The 21,480-nt window shown below is 43.4% G+C and overlaps 2 protein-coding genes across 5 annotated transcripts; both read left to right on the forward strand.

Annotated features, from left to right (window-relative positions):
• Nucleotides 1-460: 460 nt before the first annotated feature.
• mtcl3 (MTCL family member 3) lies at nt 461-9,533 on the forward strand. Of its 2 annotated transcripts, XM_086154520.1 has the most exons (12): nt 461-1,040; nt 1,717-2,476; nt 2,667-2,891; nt 2,984-3,142; nt 3,590-3,661; nt 3,860-4,179; nt 4,382-4,541; nt 4,948-5,017; nt 5,205-5,751; nt 6,421-6,550; nt 6,659-6,979; nt 9,395-9,533. In XM_086154520.1, the coding sequence occupies exons 2-11, from the start codon at nt 1,772-1,774 to the stop codon at nt 6,767-6,769; spliced, it is 2,499 nt and encodes an 832-aa protein (XP_086010646.1). In that variant the 5' UTR covers nt 461-1,040; nt 1,717-1,771; the 3' UTR covers nt 6,770-6,979; nt 9,395-9,533. The 2 variants fall into 2 exon arrangements, with proteins under 2 accessions (XP_086010646.1, XP_086010647.1); XM_086154521.1 differs by lacking the exons at nt 6,659-6,979; nt 9,395-9,533 and having other exon boundaries at nt 5,205-5,509; nt 5,581-5,751.
• On the forward strand, nt 8,326-21,256 carry mtcl3a (MTCL family member 3a). Of its 3 annotated transcripts, XR_015106766.1 has the most exons (10): nt 8,326-9,041; nt 9,395-9,562; nt 13,861-14,163; nt 15,301-15,816; nt 16,055-16,134; nt 16,934-18,326; nt 18,432-18,773; nt 19,434-19,676; nt 19,802-19,838; nt 19,921-20,027. XR_015106766.1 is itself a non-coding variant. In XM_086154519.1 (9 exons), coding segments are annotated over exons 1-9 (3,252 nt in total). In that variant the 5' UTR covers nt 8,326-8,630; the 3' UTR covers nt 19,923-20,069. The 3 variants fall into 3 exon arrangements, 2 of the variants coding, with proteins under 2 accessions (XP_086010645.1, XP_086010644.1); XM_086154519.1 differs by lacking the exon at nt 19,434-19,676 and having other exon boundaries at nt 19,921-20,069; XM_086154518.1 differs by lacking the exons at nt 19,434-19,676; nt 19,802-19,838 and having other exon boundaries at nt 8,328-9,041; nt 19,921-21,256.
• The last annotated feature ends 224 nt before the right edge of the window (nt 21,257-21,480 follow it).

Here is a 21,480-nt window from a genome sequence, read left to right on the forward strand (position 1 = left end):
ACATTTCGGGGGCGCAGCAAATCTTCGCTTCCAATTTTCCTCAGTGGCCGAGACTTTCTTCAGAATTTCTTGCAAAATCTTCAGATTTACGCATCAGTGACACGTAACATCACTTTGTGCTCATCTCACGTCTTAGGCTTTTAATTTGTGTTGGATTTAGGCTAAATGTCTGTTGTGATAAAGCAGGACTAAAGATTCTAAACAACAAGTAAGGTCAGTCTCGCCTGCAGTTGTAGATATGAGGACGCCTACAGTTGGTTGGCAGTCTAAGGGAGCTGGGTTTATTTCCTGGCTGAAAAGAAGCTTCCTGTAGCAATTATCTCTGCCAGAAGTCTTTCAAACAAAACCTGGAGAAGCAGATCTAATAAATTCTCACAGAAATCAGCTGGTTAACCTCAGGGGGAACTGAAAACACTCAAAATACAACATTCCAGCCCGTCATATACTGGTTCATGCTGGGCAGAGTATGTTTCATAGGGAACCGGCTATGAGGACATGAATGGAAAGAAATAATTTGATCAGGGCAGAAAGTAATAATCCCCACTCCATAGAGAGAATAGTAATTATAATCATAACACGGTTGGACACTGAGAGGAGACAGAGGCCAGCAATTGACAGGGTGTGTTACATTATATTCCTTCAATTTGCACCTGAAGCAGAGATCAACCAAAATACATCAGAAACATATTATTATAGACATTTTAATATAAATCAAGGTCAGTTCAATTAACTGAGTGCAAAGTGCTACTGTGGGTGCAATGGCTACTTCCAACCCCAGCATCACGGCGGAGAAAAAGGACAAAGAAGAAGGAGGGGAGGGAGAGAGAGAGAGATGTTGTAACGTCGCTCTTCCAATGAGAGGAGCCTCCAACCCTCGCAGCGATGATGTAATGTCATGAATATTGAAACAGGTTGGTTGGTGGTCGGGAGGCGCTGGAGTCAGCCTCCGCTCTGCCTTACTACCCATCACCATCACCATCACCACCATCACCACCCATCGGCATCCGGAAAAAAAGAAAAAAAAAAAGCGTCTGACAAAGGTAAGAAATCTGTTTATAAGTTCATTCCTTCCACGCCGGTCGCTTTTGTGTAAAATGAGAGCCTGCATGAAGGACACATGTCCGACAGGTCTGTGCTTGCCAGGGCCTCCGGGGTTTACTGTCGAGTACCCCACAATATATTTTATTTATCATCTAGAAAGGACAATGATAGGACAGCCGCTTGAGTTTGAGCTACTTTTTTGCCCTCCCTAATTTGGGAACGGCTGGAAATAACCCGGGCATGAGCTGGATCTTGTCGCGTGTTACAAGAAATAGTTGAAACAGTGGCACTTGTTGTAGTCATGAGTCATCGGGCCTGTCTGCCGGAAGAGAGGACCTCGATGATGAAGATGATGAGGATGATGATGAAGATGATGAGGATGATGATGAAGATGATGAGGATGAGGAGGAGGATGGAGACAGGAAGCGTCTGGCAGGAAGATTGCTTTCGGTCAAATGCACATGACAAAGCTTTCTCTGCCCTTAAACTAAGGGCCCCCTAATGGACCCCCAGTACACACACACACACACATGCATGCACACACACACACACACACACATGCACAACAGAAGGCTGAATAATAGATGTCTGTCTAGGGTCTCTTGGGTGCAGAATTCTCCTCTAAAAAAAATAAAGCTTGCAAACATCTCCTGCGGGTGACCCGGTGTTTTGCAGGGGGGGGATGTGATGGATGATGTCGCCGAGGATGAGCTGAGCCTTTGACATCACGATGAACACGTCCGGCGCCGCCGCCGCCGCCGCCGCCGCCGCCGACGCGCAGCGGCAGCCAGACAATAGCGGCCGGAAGCAGCAGCGGTCCTCGTCCCCGGCCGGTCTTAAAGACGGTTCTAAAGCGGCGACGCCGAAGGGGGGCAACGCGTCAAAAGCCGTCGCGTCAAAGCCGGGCGGGGGAGGGCGGAACAGCAGAGGTCACTCTCCCGTGTCCGTGGGGAGGGAGCGGCAGGCCGCCGCCGGCAGAGGCGCGGCCGCTGTCCACGCCGCCGGTGCTGAAAGCCCGACGCCGAGCAGGGCCGCGTCGGCGGACCGGAGCGAGGACGCACATCGCCCGCCGGTCGCAGACACCCCCCGGGTCGTCTCGGATCAGCCGTGCGCGTCCAAATCCCCCAAGCTCCGGAGTAAAAACCCCCGCGGCGGGGAGGCCGCCGCCGCGGCCGGGAAGAAGAGCTCGAAAGGCGCGGTGGGCTGCGGGCCGGGCTTCTGGAAGGAGGGATGCCTGCAGTCCGAGCTCATCCAGTTCCATCTGAATAAAAGCCTGGGGAAGAAAGGGACGAAGATGCACGCCAAGTCGGCGTCTCCGCCGGCGTCCGAGCCGGAGCTGTCCCCCGAACCGGACAACCCGGGACCGGATCCGCACCCGGACGAGAGGCTGCAGGAGGAGATCGAGAGGCTGGAGGACGAAAATGATGATCTCAAGGTAAATCACGTCTCAACGCTGTCAATCATATGGTTTGTGTGTGTGTGTGTGTGTGTGTGTGTGTGTGTGCGTGTACAAACGGCTGTTGCACGCCATTGGGAGTGCGACGGGAAATATTCCTTCATCCGTCCAGAGATATTTATCTTTATTCGGCACATCTTGATTGCATGCCGCTTTTTCATTGTACCAGACCGAAATCGAGGAGATGCGAGCGGAGATGGATGAGATGCGGGACACTTTCTACGAGGAGGATGCCTGCCAGCTGCAGGACATGCGCAGAGAGCTGGAGAGGGCAAACAAGAACTGCAGGATACTCCAGTATCGCTTGAAAAAGGCAGAGAGGAAGAGGCTTCGTTTTACAGAAAGTGGTCAGGTGGATGGGGAGCTGCTCAGAAGTCTGGAGCAAGACCTGAAGGCGAGCGAACGCACATGTCGAGTGTTTTCACAAATCAGATTTCCTTTAAAAAAAAAAAACCCATAACCTCCTCCTGGTTCTCCCTCCGCCAGGTGGCAAAGGATGTTTCTGTGCGTCTACACCATGAACTGGAAAATGTAGAGGAGAAAAGGACCAAGACAGAGGAGGAGAATGAGAAGCTGAGGCAGCAGCTGATCGAGGTGGAGGTGACCAAGCAGGCTCTGCAAAATGAGCTGGATAAAGCCAAAGAGGTGAAGCGCCGCGACCCGATGATTCGTTTCATTTTATGTGTTTGTCAAAGCGAGGGGCGAATAGTGCAAAACAGTACACGAACATGCAGGGGATTATACACCAACTGAGCTGAGTAGCCTTCTTTTTAATACTATAATACTGGAAAAGAAGGCAGTGTACTCAATGGAAAACAGCCCACTTTTCACATGTTTAGTGCAGTTTGACAACCTGTTTAATCATAATATGATACACACAATGCAGGAGAAACATCATAGATTATTGCTTTAAACGCTACCAACGTCCCCACGTACTCTCATTTAAAATAGGTATTGCAGTTAATTGGGGATGACTGTGTGTGATTTAGTTTCTCATTACGTGACCTTCTTTGCTTCATAAAGCGATGAAATCACTGCCTGCAGTTTGAAGCTGCTGCTGCTGCTGCTGCTGATGTAACTGTTTCCCCACAGCATTCACTGAAAAGGAAAGGGAGCAAAGATGGACAGAAAAGCGAGAGGAAGATTACACAGACCCCACTTGAGGTGAGGAATTAAATGATAAATTAGTCAAATAATGCAGCCGTATATGCTTGTCTTATGTTTAAAATTTGCTGCAAAGGAAAATATTGAGGAATACAGGGCACTTCTCTGAATATAGCCTACATCTATGCAGAGTTTATTGAACAACCATGTTTTCTCTTGCCACCCACTCCCTGCAAATTCTCACTTCTTTCCGTACAGGAAGAAAACGATGACTTGAAATGTCAACTAGCTTTTATCAAGGAGGAAGCCATCCTGATGAGGAAAAAGATGGCAAAGATCGACAAAGAGAAGGATCGACTGGAGCAGGAGCTTCAGAAGTACCGCTCCTTCTATGGGGATGTGGACAGTCCTTTGCCCAAAGGTGAAGCCGGAGGGCCTCCCACAACTCGTGAATCAGAACTGAAGCTGCGCTTACGCTTGGTCGAGGAGGAGGCCAACATCCTTGGCAGGAAGATCGTGGAGCTGGAGGTGGAAAACAGGGGGTTGAAGGCTGAGCTAGATGACATGAGGGAGGACAGGTGCGCTTCACTGCTACTTGCTTTAATAGCTACCGATTTCTTGTATTATTCTCATGGATTGGGAAATTGTTATTGTGGCAGAGAAAAGTAAAACAGCAATTTCCAACGATGAAAACAGTTTTACCGTCTATGAAAACAAAAAGAAATAAAAAATGATGCTAGGTAAAATATCCAAGATGTTGACGCTCCTGTCCTCTCCCAGTATGGCGGCCGCAGGAGTGGATGGATCTGGCACCGGGGGTCAGCAGTGCCGTGAGCAGGGCGAGGCACTTTCAGAGTTGAGGCAGCAGCTGCAGCTGGTGGAAGATGAGGCAGAACTTCTCCGCAGGAATTTGGCAGATGTGGAGGAGGAGAATAAAAAGGTAGACCGATTTAAGACTAGGCCCTCCGCTTGGTTTTTGTGTGTTCCTAGAATGCATTTCACATTAATGACCTCATTTATTTCAATAGATTACTGTTATTTATCTTCTTTTTTTTTAAACTATTGTTAATGGCCCGGAAACATAAACACTCCCTTAAAACTTGCAACAGATAGTGAATCATATGCAGTAAATACTCCCTGAGAGCGCTCTGTATAGCAGCACTGTTTATTTAAGACATGAAAGATGTCAAAAGATGCGATCGCCTCATCTTTTCCTATCTGTTGTTATTTTAGGAATCATCATTGTATAATCTGTCCCTCATACATAAAAGTACTTCAAGGTGATGAACTATTTATTCCTTTGGTACGAAACACACATGAATAAAATACCCTTGTTGCATATTTAGGTGACAAGTGAGCTCAACAAACTGAAGTACAAGGCCGGATCCCATGAAGCGGGGTCGAGGCACGGAGGAGGTATGCTTTTAATTCCTGGTTGAAGGAGTCCAAGCAGCTGCAATAGCAGAATAAGATAATCTTTTTCTCCTTCAGGAAACTAGAAAAACGTGGTAGATGAAAAATGTGTTGCAAAACGGCTCACAGAGATGCACATGAATTTTGCAGTGGTGTTCCACTTTTCATTGCTGCCATGTTTTTACCTCAGGAGGCGCTGACCCAGCCAAAGTGGAGGCCCTCCAGGAGGAGCTGAAGGCGGCTCGTCTCCAGATCAATGAACTGAGCGGTAAAGTTATGCAGCTCCAGTACGAGAACCGCGTGCTACTCTCCAACATGCAGCGCTACGATCTGGCCTCCCACCTGGGCATCCGAGGCAGCCCGCGTGACAGCGACGCAGAGAGCGACGGAGGGCGGGACGATGACACCCCTTCGGCCTCGGCCTCCTCCCCGCGTCTCCTCCCACCCCACCGCAAACGTGAAGGTCCTATAGGGGGGGAAAGTGACTCAGACGAGGTCAGGAACATCCGCTGCCTCACCCCGACACGCTCTCTGTACTCACCTGTGGACAGCCGTTTTTTATCCAGAAGCCTGAAGGACCGGCAGCAGTTGATAGACATCCGAATCGAAGCAGAAAGGCTCGGCCGGACCATCGACAGACTCATTGCTGACACCAGCACCATCATCGCGGAAGCTCATGTCTACGTCACCAATGGGGAGCTGTTTGCCAGACTCGATGATGATGAGGAAGGTGGCAGGTATACAAATACCATTGCACTCTTGAAATCATATTGTTGTTTTTAAGTGGCTAGACATCATACTACGTGTTCAGTGGAAAACCAGAAGCCAAAATATTGAACAAAACTGCAACAAAACACAACGGTGCCAGACGGCCGTGAAACTTTAAAAAAAAGAATGCATGTTCTATACGTCGATAAAGAGGTATATTTTGTCATCTTCAGTGTTCGAAATGGGGTTGGGAAATTTATAAAAATGATACGTCGAAGAACTCATTTGCGTCAAAAAAATTGGCAAAAAAAAATGTCATTTATATTTGTAATTTGCTGTGTTTATGCACTGCAAGCCTATTACACACCCAGCATCCATTTCAAAGCGAAATATTGTGTTTCCTTGGCAACACACTGTTTTTAGCCTTTTTTTTTACCCATTTGGATCTCGCACCTCATCAATTTGTGATTTTTATCCTGCACCCTAAGATTTCGTGCCTGTCAAAAATCCCACTTTATTCTCACAAATCTATGACTAAAATCTTGGAACGTTTTAAATGTACACTCTAGCTCTAAGTCCTCATTACACACCGCGCTATTTCAAAAGTAAAGTTGACCTGCAGGCAAAAAACAACTTTGTGTTTTCCAAAGAGAGTTATCATACAGTCTTAAAGAGTCCAACCGTACTCTGCTCCGCAGGATCCGAGAACATGAGCTGCTGTATCGTATTAATGCCCAGATGAAGGCCTTCAGAAAGGAACTGCAGAGCTTCATCGACCGGCTGGATGTCCCGAAGCAAGAGGATAAACAAGCAGAGGAGCCGCTTTCCGTAAGCCGACTGGTCGTAATTCCTGTGTTTCATAATTTGTTGTATTCTCTTTCTAACAGCAGGTTAATATGATCCTCTTTCCCACTTTTCATTTGCCATTGGTTCCAGATGTTTCAGCCCATTATTTTGCTGATTCTCATTCTTGTTCTGTTTTCCTCTCTGTCTTATGCCACCATTTTTAAATTGGTATTCCTTTTCACCCTGTTCTTTGTTCTGTAAGACACATGGTCCATATGTTAAGTACATCTTCATTTTTTTTTTTTTTTGCATATTCATTCATTTTAATTATTTTATGTTCGAAACATTACATAAGTTCACTCAAGGTACAGGACATTATCATTCCCCAAGTATGAAGCATAAAGCCCATCTATTAAGATGCTTTCAGCGTTTTTTGGAGACCAAAACCAGGGAGTGGCAGAGGAGCACTAGGTGAGTACGTCACCAATGCAGACAGAATTAATGGAGTTCTTTTGTTGCAATCATTTTGATACAAAACGAGTACTTCTGCTGCTGTAAACCAATTCACAGCATCCATGGCTATATTAGCCATATCATACATCTGTGCTGACACGCAACTAGATTTACACATTTGGATGCACTGGTTTTACCGCTGTTTGCGGAGCTTCTTTTCAAAACCCTACATGGTGCTGTTTCTTGTTGTTGCACTGTATTTTTTTGTATATTTACTTTTGACTTTAACCAGATGGACTGGTTAGAGAGAGCACAAGTGCACTCACACACACACAAATAAAGTTTCAAACTAAAAAAACAAAAACAAAAACAACTTAAATATTAGAGAATAGAAAAGAAAAAATGTTGATTTAGTGTTGATTTTCACCTTTTTTTCCCACCCAGGGACCTGATAAGAGAGGAATGTCTGTTCATTCACTTCTCTCATCCCGTGGATGGGATGTGTGACGTCACATATTAGGTCCAGCTGTGGGAGAGAGGGGGAGAGAGGCATTATTGCATAATGAAAGCATTATCTCAGCCGCAGGGTCTCGCTCTCCAGGTGTAAATAACGCCGGGGAGTCTAGCTTGAGGTATTTTCACCGAAAAGTCAACTTGCGTGGCAAATTCTGAAGGATATTCGTGAAATTGGAGGAGGAGGTAAGGATCTCATTCAGCCAAATCCCACGCACGCAGTGTGATATCTTGACAGCTGCGCTGCCCGTGTTTTTAGCGAACGATAAAATAAATTAAAAACAATTCGAATTGTAACTTTAGAGAGCTCGTAAATGTGCCCATTTTTGTGTCTTAAGACGAAAAATAAGGGAAATTCCCCTCCTCCCTCGTGATAGTACCACAAATAGGAGATGAAAAAAATGGCAGCAGGGTGGAAGGGTTCTTGCTAGCGTGTGGATTTTCTTAGCGTGGACGGATAACCTCTGGGTTTTGACACTTCCACGCCACTTGCGGAGTGGGAGGGTACCTCGTCCACGCGTGTGCCAGGCAAGTGTGAAACAAAACAGAGAAAGGAATCCTAAGAAATGACTTTGTATAGCGCTGAAAATTAGGCTAGGAGGGAGAACCGTTAAATGTTGCGCGTGCCATGCCCCGTTTAAATTAATCTGTTGCCATGGTTACAGGGTCAAACGATTCAAAAGTCATCGGTTTGTTGTGTTTCCGTCGTTGTGCGAAGAAATACGCTCCTGGTTACACGGGAGTATAAATACTCTCACATCAATGAGCTTCCAGTGATATTTTTGGAAGCGTCGGAGTGGTTGCTGGGCGTCTTGTCCTCCGGACTCTCAGCCAACAACTGTTTTTACCCGCGGAGAGGAGTGACACGGTGCTAGCCGGCGGAGGCTCCTACGTCAAAGGGACCTCTGCGGGCCAGTGCAGCGACGGGGAGGCGTTGGATAATCTGCACCAGAGCGACCGGCTGACTCTCTGTTGGTCTCGACATGCAGGCGACCGAAAGTCCCGTCGCCTGCACGGCTCTGCAAGCCACCCTCGGCGCTGCGGATTTTGGATAAATCGGCCGTTGCAGTGGCAACTTTTAACCGAAAAGACACCCGACTCGATTTCAACATCGTGATTTTGTTCAAAAAGAGTTGTATTTTGATGCGGCGGAGATATGTGGAGCGCGTTCATGGACGGGTCAGGGCAGCGCGGCGGGGGCGGTGCAGGAGGGGGGTACGTCCCGTCTCAGGGATGGGAATTTGTCCCATGCTCCAAGGTGGAGAGAGCGGATAGAGGCAGGGGCAAAAGCCGCAGCCCTCTTAGGAGGATTTCCTCCCCACCCACCCTCTTCAGTCTGATCGGTCCCGCACCGGGAGCGGGAGAGGAGAGCGCGGGGGTTCAGCTCGAAGTCCCCAGAGGACAAAAGAGGCCGGGTTCCGAGGCCCAGAAGCAGCAGCATCTGGAGCAAACACATCATGCGCGGATGAAAAAGAAACTTGACGATGTGAAAAAGCGACATGTGCAGGATAAAGAAGCCTGGATGCGGGAGAAGGAGTCTTTGTTGAGAGAAGTGGCGAATATTCAAGTAACTGGAAATAGGCTACCATCTTACCATCTTTGAGAACGTTGATTTCAGTGCTGTCTGTGATTTCCTAAGTCTCAAACATGATCCTTTTCTTTTCGTTTTCAATTCTGCATCGCTGTTGCTTGGATTGGGATTGAAATTGTAATTTATTCACCTGTTTATTCACATTGTCCGAGTATTTCGGCGCTCATAATTTACTCCATGAGCATTGGCGATAAAGAGCAAGAATCATTTTAATTCAGTATTTCACCGTGCTCAACAGAAGATGTTACACTTTGCAGTTGGGAAAACCATGTGCAGTTCAGTGGAAACTTTGAGCCGCCAGGACTCTTACCAACTTTTTGCCCATGCAGGGAGGGGAGAACCGGAGGATTTTGTTGGACCTGAAGACAGTTTTGGAAGAAGTACAGGTAGAAGTGAAGAGAGAGGAGGAGAAGAGGAGTGAACTTGAGCTGCAGTATACTAAGGACAGATGTGCATGGGAGCTGGAGAAGGCTGAGCTTAAACGCAGGATTGCACAGGTAACTGATGGATGATGTCGTGAACGTCGATTTAAAATGCAAGTACATCATCGGGGTTATGCAGTATACTGTTGGGCTACTTTGTTTTGATAATGTGAGTGTGCAAGTGCTTTGATAATGGCTTTTTGGCTATTACGATTTATATGTAAAAATATTCTTGTTCTGTTAGCGCCTCTTAATAGCACATGAATGGCAGTTTGTAATCGACCTGACCTAAACCCCTCAGCTTAGCAAAAGATTTGCCCTCAGTAGACAAAAAAAGACAAAGAGGTAACCACGCCGCTTTCAGCATGTTTCTGTGAGGGTACACGATCAACCATGCCATACACAGACACGATTAAGTGTCCCTTGAAATAGGCAGAATAAAAGTTTGATTTAAGTTTGCATACCGGTGCCAAGCGGTGTCAGACTTTGCAAGAATCACTTGACAGACTACTCAGAGTTATCCCTCAAGGCGCTGTGGCTTATAAGGTTTAGAATCTTTTTGTAGCTGTATCAGATTTATTTAGTTGAAAAGTATGTCTAGAGCTAATCAGATTTAAATGAAAACCTTTGATGTAATTTGTTCAGTGAATTGGATTTGTCCTCGTGCTTTGTCTTTAATGCTGCTTCTGTGCTCATGTAGCTGTGTACAATATATGAGACTGAAATCTCTTCATCTGTTGCCAGTTGAGCCTCATATGATCCCTTTCACACACTCAAAACTGATTGGTCACACATTCATTCATCTACACAGCTCCCCTTTTGTTAATCCTGCACTGGTAAAAAATGATCCTTTGAGTGAGGTGATGAAGTTCTCAAATTCCATGTGACGTTGCTAAAAATTAACAATGTTGTGCAACAGCACTGCAGACAGAGCAGCCTGCCAAGACCACTGATGAAACAATGACAAGACATGAATCAAAGCTTGCAACTGTTCAACATAATGGTTTTACTGTCATTAGGTATTGTTCTCTGTGAGAGACGATGAGAGGCCTGCTTTGGTAATTTTATTTACAGACTGTCTCAAAAAAGGCATTTGTTGTCCCGCTTTTGTTTTCTCGGTCAAATTTTGTAAGGATATTGGTGACAGGCTGACTACTACTACACCTACACACACACGAACACAAAGAGAGAAACACACAAAAAAACCCCAACTCATCGGTGTTTATACACAGAAGCATGCTAAATTAACTCATCGTTAATTAGCATTGATCAGTTTTGATGAATGAACACATAGGTGCTGTAATATTTTTTGTCACTGATTTCACAAAGAGACCAACAGAGAAGTTTACTGAGTCTATTGATCTTTTTTCTTTTTCTACATTGTGCTTTTAACTTAAGCCTTTATAGACAGTTTAATATATAATCTGTTATAGTTCAAAACTCTATATACTGTAGCTGCCTCAGCAAAAGGTTTGTCTGGACTTTTAACGTAATTTGAAGTCAATTTGAGTGTGTAATTAAAGGGTTTGCACTCTTTTATTTGATGAAAGGGAGATTTCATTCTAGCTTTGAATGTAATCTAGCTTTGCATACATGTCTTTCTTTTAAACAATTATCTTTCTATATTATATATTTTATATATCATATGTATCTTTTTATTTGTGAATTGCACTTTCTATTTCCACAGAACAGGGACAGTTACTGTGCAAGGCTGACCCTCTCCAATCTTTTCTCTTGACTTACTCAGATATGGATACTGAAGTGATCAAAGGTCTAATACCATGACGTGGTATCAGTAGAAGTCAGTAGGTCAAAATCATGAAATTTCATTTAAAAAAAGTGTGAACAACAATGTGAACAACTGTTTCTTTGTACCAGTGTAGAGGAAAATTATGTTAATTGATGACAGAGCTAGAGGAGGGAATTTAGAGCATGAATGTTATTTTTGAGAAAGTCTGGACGTTTATAATGATGGTAATTCAATACAGTATTCAGTGGAAAATTTTTTTGGCCTGTAACTTCTTTTCAGTAAATCAGTTCATGGAATTAACTCAATAATTGAGAGAGTCCAGGAAAGATGGACTGGTTTGCATTTTTTCTTGTAATTAACACCATGCTTGCGCTGGACAGTTATATTTTTTCATCACTGCATGTTGAGGAGTGGCAATGAAAACTGCAGCTCACAAGAGAGAAAGTTGCGGTGTTGCAAAGGATTATTCAAGCAGCCACTTTTACCTGAAAAACTTGAGGCAAATGAGTCAAAGAAGTAAGGAATTCTCAAAGGCTTCACATTCCTGGGTCATGTGAATTTGATTTGAGTGTATTTAGATGAAACCTTAATTAAAATTGTTTTCATTTGTCATGCTGAGGTCATCAATGTCAATGTTATGCCTGAATTAAATCAATGAAATCAAACTGCACAATGACAATTTCAAACTTGAAATTCGTTTTGTGTCTTGATCATAGTTTTTCATCAATCTCACTGTCAATTGTTTGACTGGTGAAGCAATTGGAGCTGTATTGGCAATCTTATTTTACATTTCGATGAGACCATATTGTCTAACTGCTCTAATACCTCAGGTGAATTTATCTTCATAGCGACTCAAATTCCACTCTTAACACTTGACAGCACATCTTCCCCATCTTAGTGCTGTGAATGTCTCTACTGTACTGCATGTCGTTTCTAAATCCCTTTTGAGCACTTCCACCGCCAAATAACAAACAATCATCCAATACCTGTGGCAAAGGTCTCGGGCCGGATATTTCCAGGCGTATTCCTCTACATACCACTGATTTATGAAAGCTCCTGGCAGCTAGGAGACATCTTTCTCTGTCTTAGCAGCCAACTCCCCCTCCTCCCTTTACCTCGACTCCCCACCTCCCAAAGGAATGTGACATTAGACGAGACTGTGTGTCCGCTATTTATAATAGGTCACCCCGGTGACACAGTTACCTTTATATCCCTGGGCCACACGGTCACTTGCAGGGTGGTCACAAAGAATTGGAAAACGCTCATTGAGAACAAAATTAATTGGCATGTCTAAGCATGCATGTGTTGAGCTGCAGGCTACCATGTTCCCTTTTCCCATATACTGTGTATATATACAGTCTACTTCACAATCAGCTATAGGTGGATATTTGGGTTTTCTATCTGATGTTCTAAACCATCAGCAAGTAGGATGACAGCACATTAGCTTTGTACTTTCACTATTTATTTACATTTTTGAATCTTTAAATAGACTGTGGTATGGCTGGTACCCATCATCATACGTCTATAATTGTGGGCAACTTTAAGAAGAACCACACGCAGACAGAAAGGGGTTCACTTCTTTGTCAAGACCATAATTTCAGGTTTCTCAGCCATAGGCAAAAATAGCACAGCGACCAAAGTTTGTAAGAATGTTATGGTCAATGTTTGTGACTGAATGCTAAAATAACACATTCAGGCTTGCTCAAATGCATTCTCTGTTTGACACAAATATAAATATCACTGAAACACAAAAACATGCACACGCACACACATGGACATCCATAGGTGTTTTTGTCTTCATCTTCATATTACCAGTACTATGAAAACAATACCCCTAGTTATGACCACTTTAATTGCACATATCTTATTTGATATTAAAAGAGAGACTCATGATACTTTAGATCAGCTCATATTAAGGACATTACAGGTTTGCTTTGAGGTAAACAACATACTTGTTTACCTTAGTTTTAAAAGTTTTTAACTTTAATTTCAGTTGTCTGTATTGTGACAGCATGTATCAAAAGCACAATTTTAATAAGTGTGTATTTTAGCAACTTTTCTCGATCAAATGTAGTTTTAATCTCAGCAGAGTTGTATTCAAAGGGGTCCATATTTGTGTGGATCCTGTTGTAACATTTACATTTTTTTCCAATCAGTGTCATTTGTTGTCACATGTATACTCAGCGGTATTCCGCTGTCTGACTTTCATTGCAAAACTGTATCCTGTGTTCGTGATGTACAAGAGACTACACAAATACAAGAGACTTGACCTCTAAACCCATGATCCATCTGTGTTTGAGTTCTCACAGGATATTTTCATCTTTCAATCATCTCGTCTTCTTTCTCTTCCCTTCTCTGAACTCAGTCACCCCTGTCCCTGTGGCGCATTATTCACCCACATCCTCCACCTTCTCTTCCTGCCACTCCTTCATTCTCTTAATTCCCCTTTTAACAATTTCTCTCATCCAGGCATTGCTTTTAATGTCATCTGGCACTCATCAACTTGTTCGAGCGATCTACATCCTCACCACTCACCATTTTCCTTACTTTCTCTCCCACTTTTCCCCCCTCTCCCCGTACTGCCTTTTCTCTCCTCTACACCGTCTTTTTTCCTTCCCTTCAGTTGGAGGCAAGAGAAGTTGCCGGGTTGGCCAGTGGAGGTGCCCCGTTAGCGACGGGTCCTGGCTTTGTGGCTGGAAAAGGAAATCTAGATCAGCTCAGTGACACCTCAACGTTCCTGCGGGAAAGAGAAGAGCAGCGGAGACTCCTAGCTGACACACGTTCCACAACCATGGACCTGCGCTGTCGCCTAGAACACAATGAAAGGGACTGGTTAAGGGAGAAAGCTGAGCTGCTGGATAGGTTTGACAAGGAAAGGAGGGAATGGGAGAGTCAATTAAAAAACATGCAAATGAAAATAGAAGAGGTAAGTTTTACTAAGTTGATCGTTAATCGATGACATTTTTTACACATTGCAGTTTTTTTGTGTTGATATTGCAGTTAGGATTATTTTAAGTGAGGTTTCAGATTAAGTTTAGAATATAAACACAATACTGGATAGAGTATTGCTGGAAACTACATTTTTTTGATAAATTCATTCATCTCTTCTTTATCAGAAGGACATGCATAACATGTACTGTACAGTAAAATGTGACCTAAATGTGTTATGTGCGAGCGGCATCCTACTAATGTTGTGGTCTACAAGAATTGGTTGTGATATGCATGATATGTGCAGCTGTAAAGTGTACGAAAAGGTGGGAGTGGAAGGAACAATTACATGAACTCTCATGTTTTCTGATCTCTGAAGTTAAATAGATATAAGAGGTGTATATAAAAAGCAGTCACTGACAATTAAAATATTAAATATATTAAATGTAAAGCCTGAGTTTTGACAAGACAAAGTCTGGCATTCCCACAAGAAGTTGATGTTGTTTTAATTAGGGAGGCAATTTAAAAGTAGTAGGAAAGATTGCTGAATACTGGAACTATTTGCTTTGAAATGAACACGTGGCTCTCATTTGCCCCTTCATGACCAGAAAACGAGAGAGGAAAACAGGAAAGGAATAAAGCAATTGTCCCATCAAGACATTACATGATGTGATGGTTAGCAGGTCAACATGAAACAGTAACTATTTTGGTAGCCATCTAGAAGACAAAAAAAATCACTTTAAAGAACGTTTGTCCTTAATCTCTCATCATTTTGTAAATGAATTTCCAAGATTAGCAATTGTACTGTTTTACCTGACTTCTTAAGACAGCAGAGGAGCTAAAATGACCACGTGACTATATTGCTCTATTTACATTCTTGACACTTTGTGCAGCCCCTTTATAAATGAAAAGTGTATCTTTGTTGAGGCGATAATAAAAGCATTTCTCTTAATTTTTGGTGAGATGAATTATGATATGCCCTTACCTTTCTTCAATCAGACCAAAACTGATGTCATGAAATGTATCATTTAGTAACATATATTTACAATATGGTATCACACATTTGAATAAAAAATGTAAACTGACTTGACATAAAGACTGAAATATGACATATTCTTCCACTTACTCTTCCTAGTTATACTGTGAGGTGAGGGCCAAGAGAGAAGGGAGCAGACAGGATGGCGAAAGGCAGGAAGACGACGTACATCGGCTTGGAGCGCATTCAATCAGCACGGCATCCAGCGTGCTAAGTGACAACTCCCACTCTGAGCTGCGCAGCAGCAGCAGTCAGTCTGAACCAAACACACACCTACCAGCGTCTGGTTTCAGCCGCTACGGCATCCTCAGCAATGGTGGTGGAAGAGACCAGCAAATTGTCACCCCTTGTCAATTGATTGTTGGTGATCAATTTTCCGAGCATGATCACATACATCCTGAGCTGATGGGGGAACTGTTATCAGGAGACGTTTGGGTGAAAGACCCAGTCCGGCAAAGCAAGGAATCTTTGCATACATCTGATCTGCAGATAGATAAAGCACCTGCTTGTGGAATGACAACGAGAGACTATGAAAAAAAGGATTACATTAGTCCTCTTCTGGCAGAGCTGAGCTACGGCAGTAACAAGAAGAAGAGCACGACTGCTCTCAATGCTGTGAGTGCTTGTGAGAATTTTGTTATTTGAGGGTGCATGGTTTTTAAATATAACAGATGTAGAACTGTATTCAATTTGTTGTGTGTTGTCTTGCTAAAAAATGCTTTGCAGTCTTTGGACTGAAAATCTTCATTGTTACCCCTGATTCAAAGTTATTTTGATTTGTGGGGTGATTTAGCAACATGCAGTAAACAGCTTTGTTCCTGATCTATCTTTCTTCATCATCTCTTTGTTGCAGGCTCTCAAGGAGATTGCCCGTGTCAGTGAGGAACTTTGTAGCTACCAAGATGAGATCAGAAGCAAGAGTGGCGATAAGAGGTAACTCAGTCTCCATTGCTATGCGAACCTTACTATGTCATTTTCTAATTCATGAGAATCCCTTTTTTGACATGTCTAGACATGCTAATCGTGTTCGTAGCCTCAGTGTTATCCTTGTATTCCACGTAGGGATGAGAAATAATATTTAACACTTTCTGTTGACAGAAAGCTGTAACCAAAGTCAAAATGTTTGAAGAAGTAGTAAAATGTAGTAAAATGAATTGGCTTGTTTGTAGACAGTAGTTTTAAATGATTTTAGCATATTAGGGTAATGATCGCACACATGAGGTCACAAGTTGGAAACCTAACTGCGCAAATCACACGCAGATGAGTTTTAAATCTTAAAACCAGGGTAAAACAGTGAAGCATCAAAGCTGGCAAATCGGGCAAAGGGCTTGGCAGAGGAAGCGACTTGGACCTGACTCAAAACACTGGGGTGTCTCTAGACAGGAAAAAAGTCTGAGCGACACAAAAGGTTTGACAGGGATTATATAGACCATCTACGACAGCAGAGAGAGACAGACGTGTAACCGAACACAAGTTAATCAAATTTAGGGTTGAAAACTCAGAGGAGCCGGATACACATGAGTCAGAAATTGACTTGAAATGAGAGAAGTGAAAACCCAAACAAGCAGGAAACACAATATCATGACCTTGGAAAAAAGATTGGGGTATGACAGTGCAGACCTTATAAACCCATGTTGCTGTATAAGAATAAGTGTTTGTTGAATATGGGTTCAATCTGAAGATTATTTGATTGAGTTGCATATCTACATTTGATCCCTTCATTATTTTTCAGGAATCAATGTGAATCTCTCCCTGAAGAAGGGCAGGTGACCCCTGGTGTTGATAAAACTGGACTGGAGCTGGATGATGCACAATTTGATCTCAGCCAGATCTTTGATGACCTTCGGGCACTGGAGAAGGAAAACTGGATTATTTTGTCACCAGATAACACTTGGCGGATCAACAGAGGGACAGGCAAATCCCGTAGAAAGGGTTCTACTGATCCAGACAGCTATAATGATGCACAGACAAACCCCAGGGCACACTTTGACATGAATACAGATGCCCCGGCTATCCCTCTTCGTACCTCCTCCTGGAATTTGAGTACCCCCAACCATCCAGAGACAGAACTCCACATCCCAGAGTCTCCCATGACAACATTAACAAAGTGTCACAGCCCCTGTGTCGTGGTGGACAGAAAATGCAGCAGCCCGTCTATTGTCAGGAAGTTTGAGGCTATGCTGCAAGAAAATGAAGGAAAGGTTTTAATAGATGGGGTGGCCGCATCATGCCATGCACCTGCAAACTCGAACTGTAACATCGGCTGCTGCCACAACCGCTGGTCGTGTGATGCGAGCAAATTCAGTAACAACAAATTGTCCACATATGGGACTGTTCAGAAAAGCTTTTCTGAAGTCAATATATTGAGTGCAGGGAAAGGCTACTCAAATTTCAGCCCCGGTGTTGAGACCTTACAAAGCCCTGAGCTACAAATGCCTTCGATATCCAAAGAATTACCTGTAGATTTGCTATTGTCCTCCCTGGAAATACCACCTGCCAGCTCCAGCCTCCAGGGCTCCAAAAGAAACATAATGCTGGAACAAAAAACAGCCGAGTTCAACAGAACCTTGTTTCAGGCAGAGATGGGCCGTGAGCTAGAGGAGGAAGAAGACTTTATAGTAAAAGATGGATGCTCTCTTGGTTGCCAACCGGTCCTTCCAGCAACTTGTGCATCAAATGAGGTCTTATTTCCCAGGGAGCATACATTTCAGCCTCATTGTACCGATGTCACTCCCGCTGACATGGGGTTGAAACCTGAGGCTGCATTATCTGTCCCCTCCTCAGACTCTCATATTCAGGACCCAGAGGTTAAAATGAGACAAAGCAGATGCAATTCTGAAAGTGAGGAGGTCAGAATAAAGCATGCTATCCCATCTGATTTTCAGTCACAGCTGGGACTTGGAGAGTCAATAACAAAAACCTCCCAGATTCCTGTGCACCATACTGAGGTCAAACACAAAGTGCAAACAGCGAGCAGTCCTTCCAGGAAAACACAACATAGAGCAGCCGCAGAGACTTCCGTCCCTGAGCCCGTCTTGTCTCCAAACACCCAGCAAGTGCAGAGTGTTGGGGACTCTTCCTCCAGGAGTGAGAATCTTGTGGATGCAAAGCCTCAGCCAGCCAGGGTCAGTGTCTCACCCAGACAGTCATCTGCTGAGAGCAAATATAGAGACATGACGCAGCAAGGGCACCAAGCCCAGTTAAATGATGTGTCTGTCCTTCCTTCCCAGTCTGACACCTCTAGACCCGGACCTAGAATGATGAATGACCACCCATGGAAGCCCCTTACTCTGGCTGCATACCCACGGCCTGAGGGATCACGATCCAACTATGGGGCAGTTGAAAAGATCCTGAAGCATTATGAGAGTGCAGCCCGGGGTCAACAGGATGACATGGCTTCGAGCGCCAAGCAAGAGGAGAACGTCCAAGAAGTGAAGATAAAGGACACGCAACTGCTGACCTTATTTTCTCCGAGAAACGCACAGTCTTCACTCACACAGACAAACATCACACATTCAAAACTCAGCAGCCACAGCAACATGGGAGTAAAAACGGCACAGCTCAAACCACAGGTGGGCAGTGTGATTAATGCAGTGTGATTGATGCTGACTAACACATCCACCTTTCTACCCGCAGGTAAATTTTTCCCTTGACTGATGGTAACATTTAGAAGCATACTTTGAATAAAATGTACAAATACGCATGTTGTTTGTGACTGAAACTGGAATAACATTACATGCAAAACATTGCAGTCTGTTAATTGGATGCCTCTAACCCCATTGAGTCCCTCGCTTACAGGATAGGTGGAATAAGTGAAGTGAATGTGTTTCTTGTGTCATTCTTTTAACCCTTCACACTTGTAAAGCACATTGATGGAAATTGCTCTATTAATATATATTAATATATATATCTATTAATAATCTATTGTTATTATTACACTATTTGTTTGTGCACATTTCGTTCTCCTCAGATTGCCTATAGCTGAGGACAGCTCTGATGGGAACGTTGTTTATTTCTGGTGCTATCTGAGAGGCAAAAGCCTCCATTATAATCTGGGACATTCCATTGCTTAAAGGCTGCAACACAAAGAATCGGTGGTGTGGCATGTGAAGTTAACTTGGCAGGAGGTCTATCACCCTAACTGTTCTCCCTACAAAGAACTTTCATCGTGCTGTCTGTCCATGGCGCCCGACAGTTGAAGTGTTTTTCTGGTCTTTGTGTTGTAATTACAGACATATCTGCAAGAAACAAACTGACTAAAATGCCCTTGGCAAACCTCGGAAATGAGAACACTGAAGTGATTACATTGCTTTGAATGCACACAAATGGCAAAAAAATGGTGGGAATGATTATCGTGGCAATTCTATTTGACCTCATGAAAAGAGCGTAATGAGAGGTACCACTTAAGTTGAACCTCAACTGATAAGCACTGTCCAAAATACTTTCAGTGGCACGTGAACTTCAGCATATGTAAGGTATTTAAGCAACTGCTTTTCTCTTGACAAAAAGGAGTTTTTTCTCTTCTTCAACATATATTCACAGGACAGCAATAAATTCATCAACCGGTTCCTGTTTGAAATTATACTGTTGTTTTCTCCAGGGCCATGAAGACTACAGATGGGCACACGTGACAAAATGTAAAGTATCTGAGTGGCTGAATTAGATTGTTCATAGAATGGTGTGATCATCCTTAATGTTAATTCATTTGTATCTCTACAGGAGAAAGACGATTCCGGTTTCTCTTCTTCCTCCACCCAGAAGGGCTTCTCAAGACCTGCCCGTCCAGCCAATCGTCGCCTCCCTTCCCGATGGGCCACCCGCTCGCCGACCTCCTCCTCTCCCTCCTCCACCTCCCCGTCTCCCTCCACCACTCCTGTCATTGCGCCATCATTTCCCCTCCAGAAATATGTGCCGTCTTTTACCTGCTCTTCAACCTTATACAAAGAGACCGTCATGATTTGATATTCGCCTTGTGTGTGTGTGTGTGTGTGTGTGTGTGGACAACCAGAGACTCTCAATGGCTAACTTTCTTTTCTTTTGTTCATTGTTGTACATACTAGACCCAGACCGCTAGGCATCCTTACAGACTCAGAACTGCTTTAGTTGAGAGTTTTCTGACTCTTTTAGAATAATGTGGCATTAAGTGGAGCTGAGTCGTCGTAAGGCTTGAACGGGAACTATTAGCGTGCTGTGATGAACCTGCCAGCCACCTTGCTTTGCCTGAGAGGACAGGGAAAACTTAACTTTACAAAGAGCCTTCACGTCCGATGTATCGTTCATTCACGCACCCATCGAAATAATTTTTTATGCTCAGGTTCGTATTCTAGCCTTGACTAGTGTAGCCTTGCAGATGTATCAACAAAAAATCTTCACAAGCTCCACTTTGTTCTATATACTGTATCTACACCTTAAAGTGATGCTAGCTCATATGACAACTTTCCAGTCAAACAAAAGCAGTTTGATGTCTTGTACTGCAGCATCATGTTGGATTCATATAAAGCAGTAGAGTGAAGATTAATCTTGACATCTCTTTTTCAGCATACTGAATAAAGCAGTGTTGTTTTTCTGCCTTCTTGGATATAAATACCTACTGTACATGCCTGGACTGTACCTTGCCAGTGACAAATTTGAATTAATGACCGTCTTGGCAGTTTCCTTGATTACAGTTATTTTCTTGACAGATTAAAATGCGAGTTCATTTTTATAACTTTGTACCAAAGGACGGTTTCTTTATATGCATTTTTCTGATTTGAAAATGAAAAGCATTGTTTGTAATAGCTTTTGTTTCTGCTACCCTCCCATGGCCTGATGTTTTTCAATCAAAAATGTATTTTACATCTCTTTTCCAAGAGACTGCTTTGTGCACAATGTAGTCAATGAAGCGTACTAAGAATATGAAAAAGCCTTTTTGCTACTTTTACTAGTTCTGAATTCCTGATTACGCACCAATACATTGCCCAGCTGAGTACAGATTCTGGGTCAAAGTTGTGGCTTATATGATCATGAAGGTCATGCCTTAGCTGTTCCTTTTTTGTAATAAACTTAAAGAATAATATTGATTCCCCATCTCTTTTCACATCACCGGCGACAGTGCCACTTTTGTCATATGTTCAGGGTTTGCAATCCAAATAATTACACCATTAAAAACATTGGAGTCAAAATTAATTGTGGCAACTGGACTTGTTTAGTTTGTTGAAAACATTTCACTTCTTAAGTTCATTCAGATTAGAAAAACAATATTTTAACAAAGAGATTATCAGCCCCATAGCTTTGATATTA

Source organism: Fistularia commersonii, chromosome 11 (assembly GCF_037954325.1).
Source record: "Fistularia commersonii isolate RoL2024-O1a breed Wild chromosome 11, RoL_Fcom_v1.0, whole genome shotgun sequence".
NCBI lineage: Eukaryota > Metazoa > Chordata > Actinopteri > Syngnathiformes > Fistulariidae > Fistularia > Fistularia commersonii.

What these genes read in the sequence shown, in the direction of transcription:
- mtcl3 (XM_086154520.1), top strand. Translation starts at nt 1,772, where the DNA reads ATGAACACGTCCGGCGCCGCCGCCGCCGCCGCCGCCGCCGCCGACGCG. An exon ending in TTACACAGACCCCACTTGAG is followed by an intron (nt 3,662 to 3,859) that starts GTGAGGAATTAA and finishes CTTTCCGTACAG; the next exon opens with GAAGAAAACGATGACTTGAA. An exon ending in AAGCAGAGGAGCCGCTTTCC is followed by an intron (nt 6,551 to 6,658) that starts GTAAGCCGACTG and finishes CATTGGTTCCAG; the next exon opens with ATGTTTCAGCCCATTATTTT.
- mtcl3a (XM_086154518.1), top strand. Translation starts at nt 8,631, where the DNA reads ATGTGGAGCGCGTTCATGGACGGGTCAGGGCAGCGCGGCGGGGGCGGT. An exon ending in TTAAACGCAGGATTGCACAG is followed by an intron (nt 9,563 to 13,860) that starts GTAACTGATGGA and finishes CCTTCCCTTCAG; the next exon opens with TTGGAGGCAAGAGAAGTTGC. An exon ending in GCACGACTGCTCTCAATGCT is followed by an intron (nt 15,817 to 16,054) that starts GTGAGTGCTTGT and finishes TCTTTGTTGCAG; the next exon opens with GCTCTCAAGGAGATTGCCCG.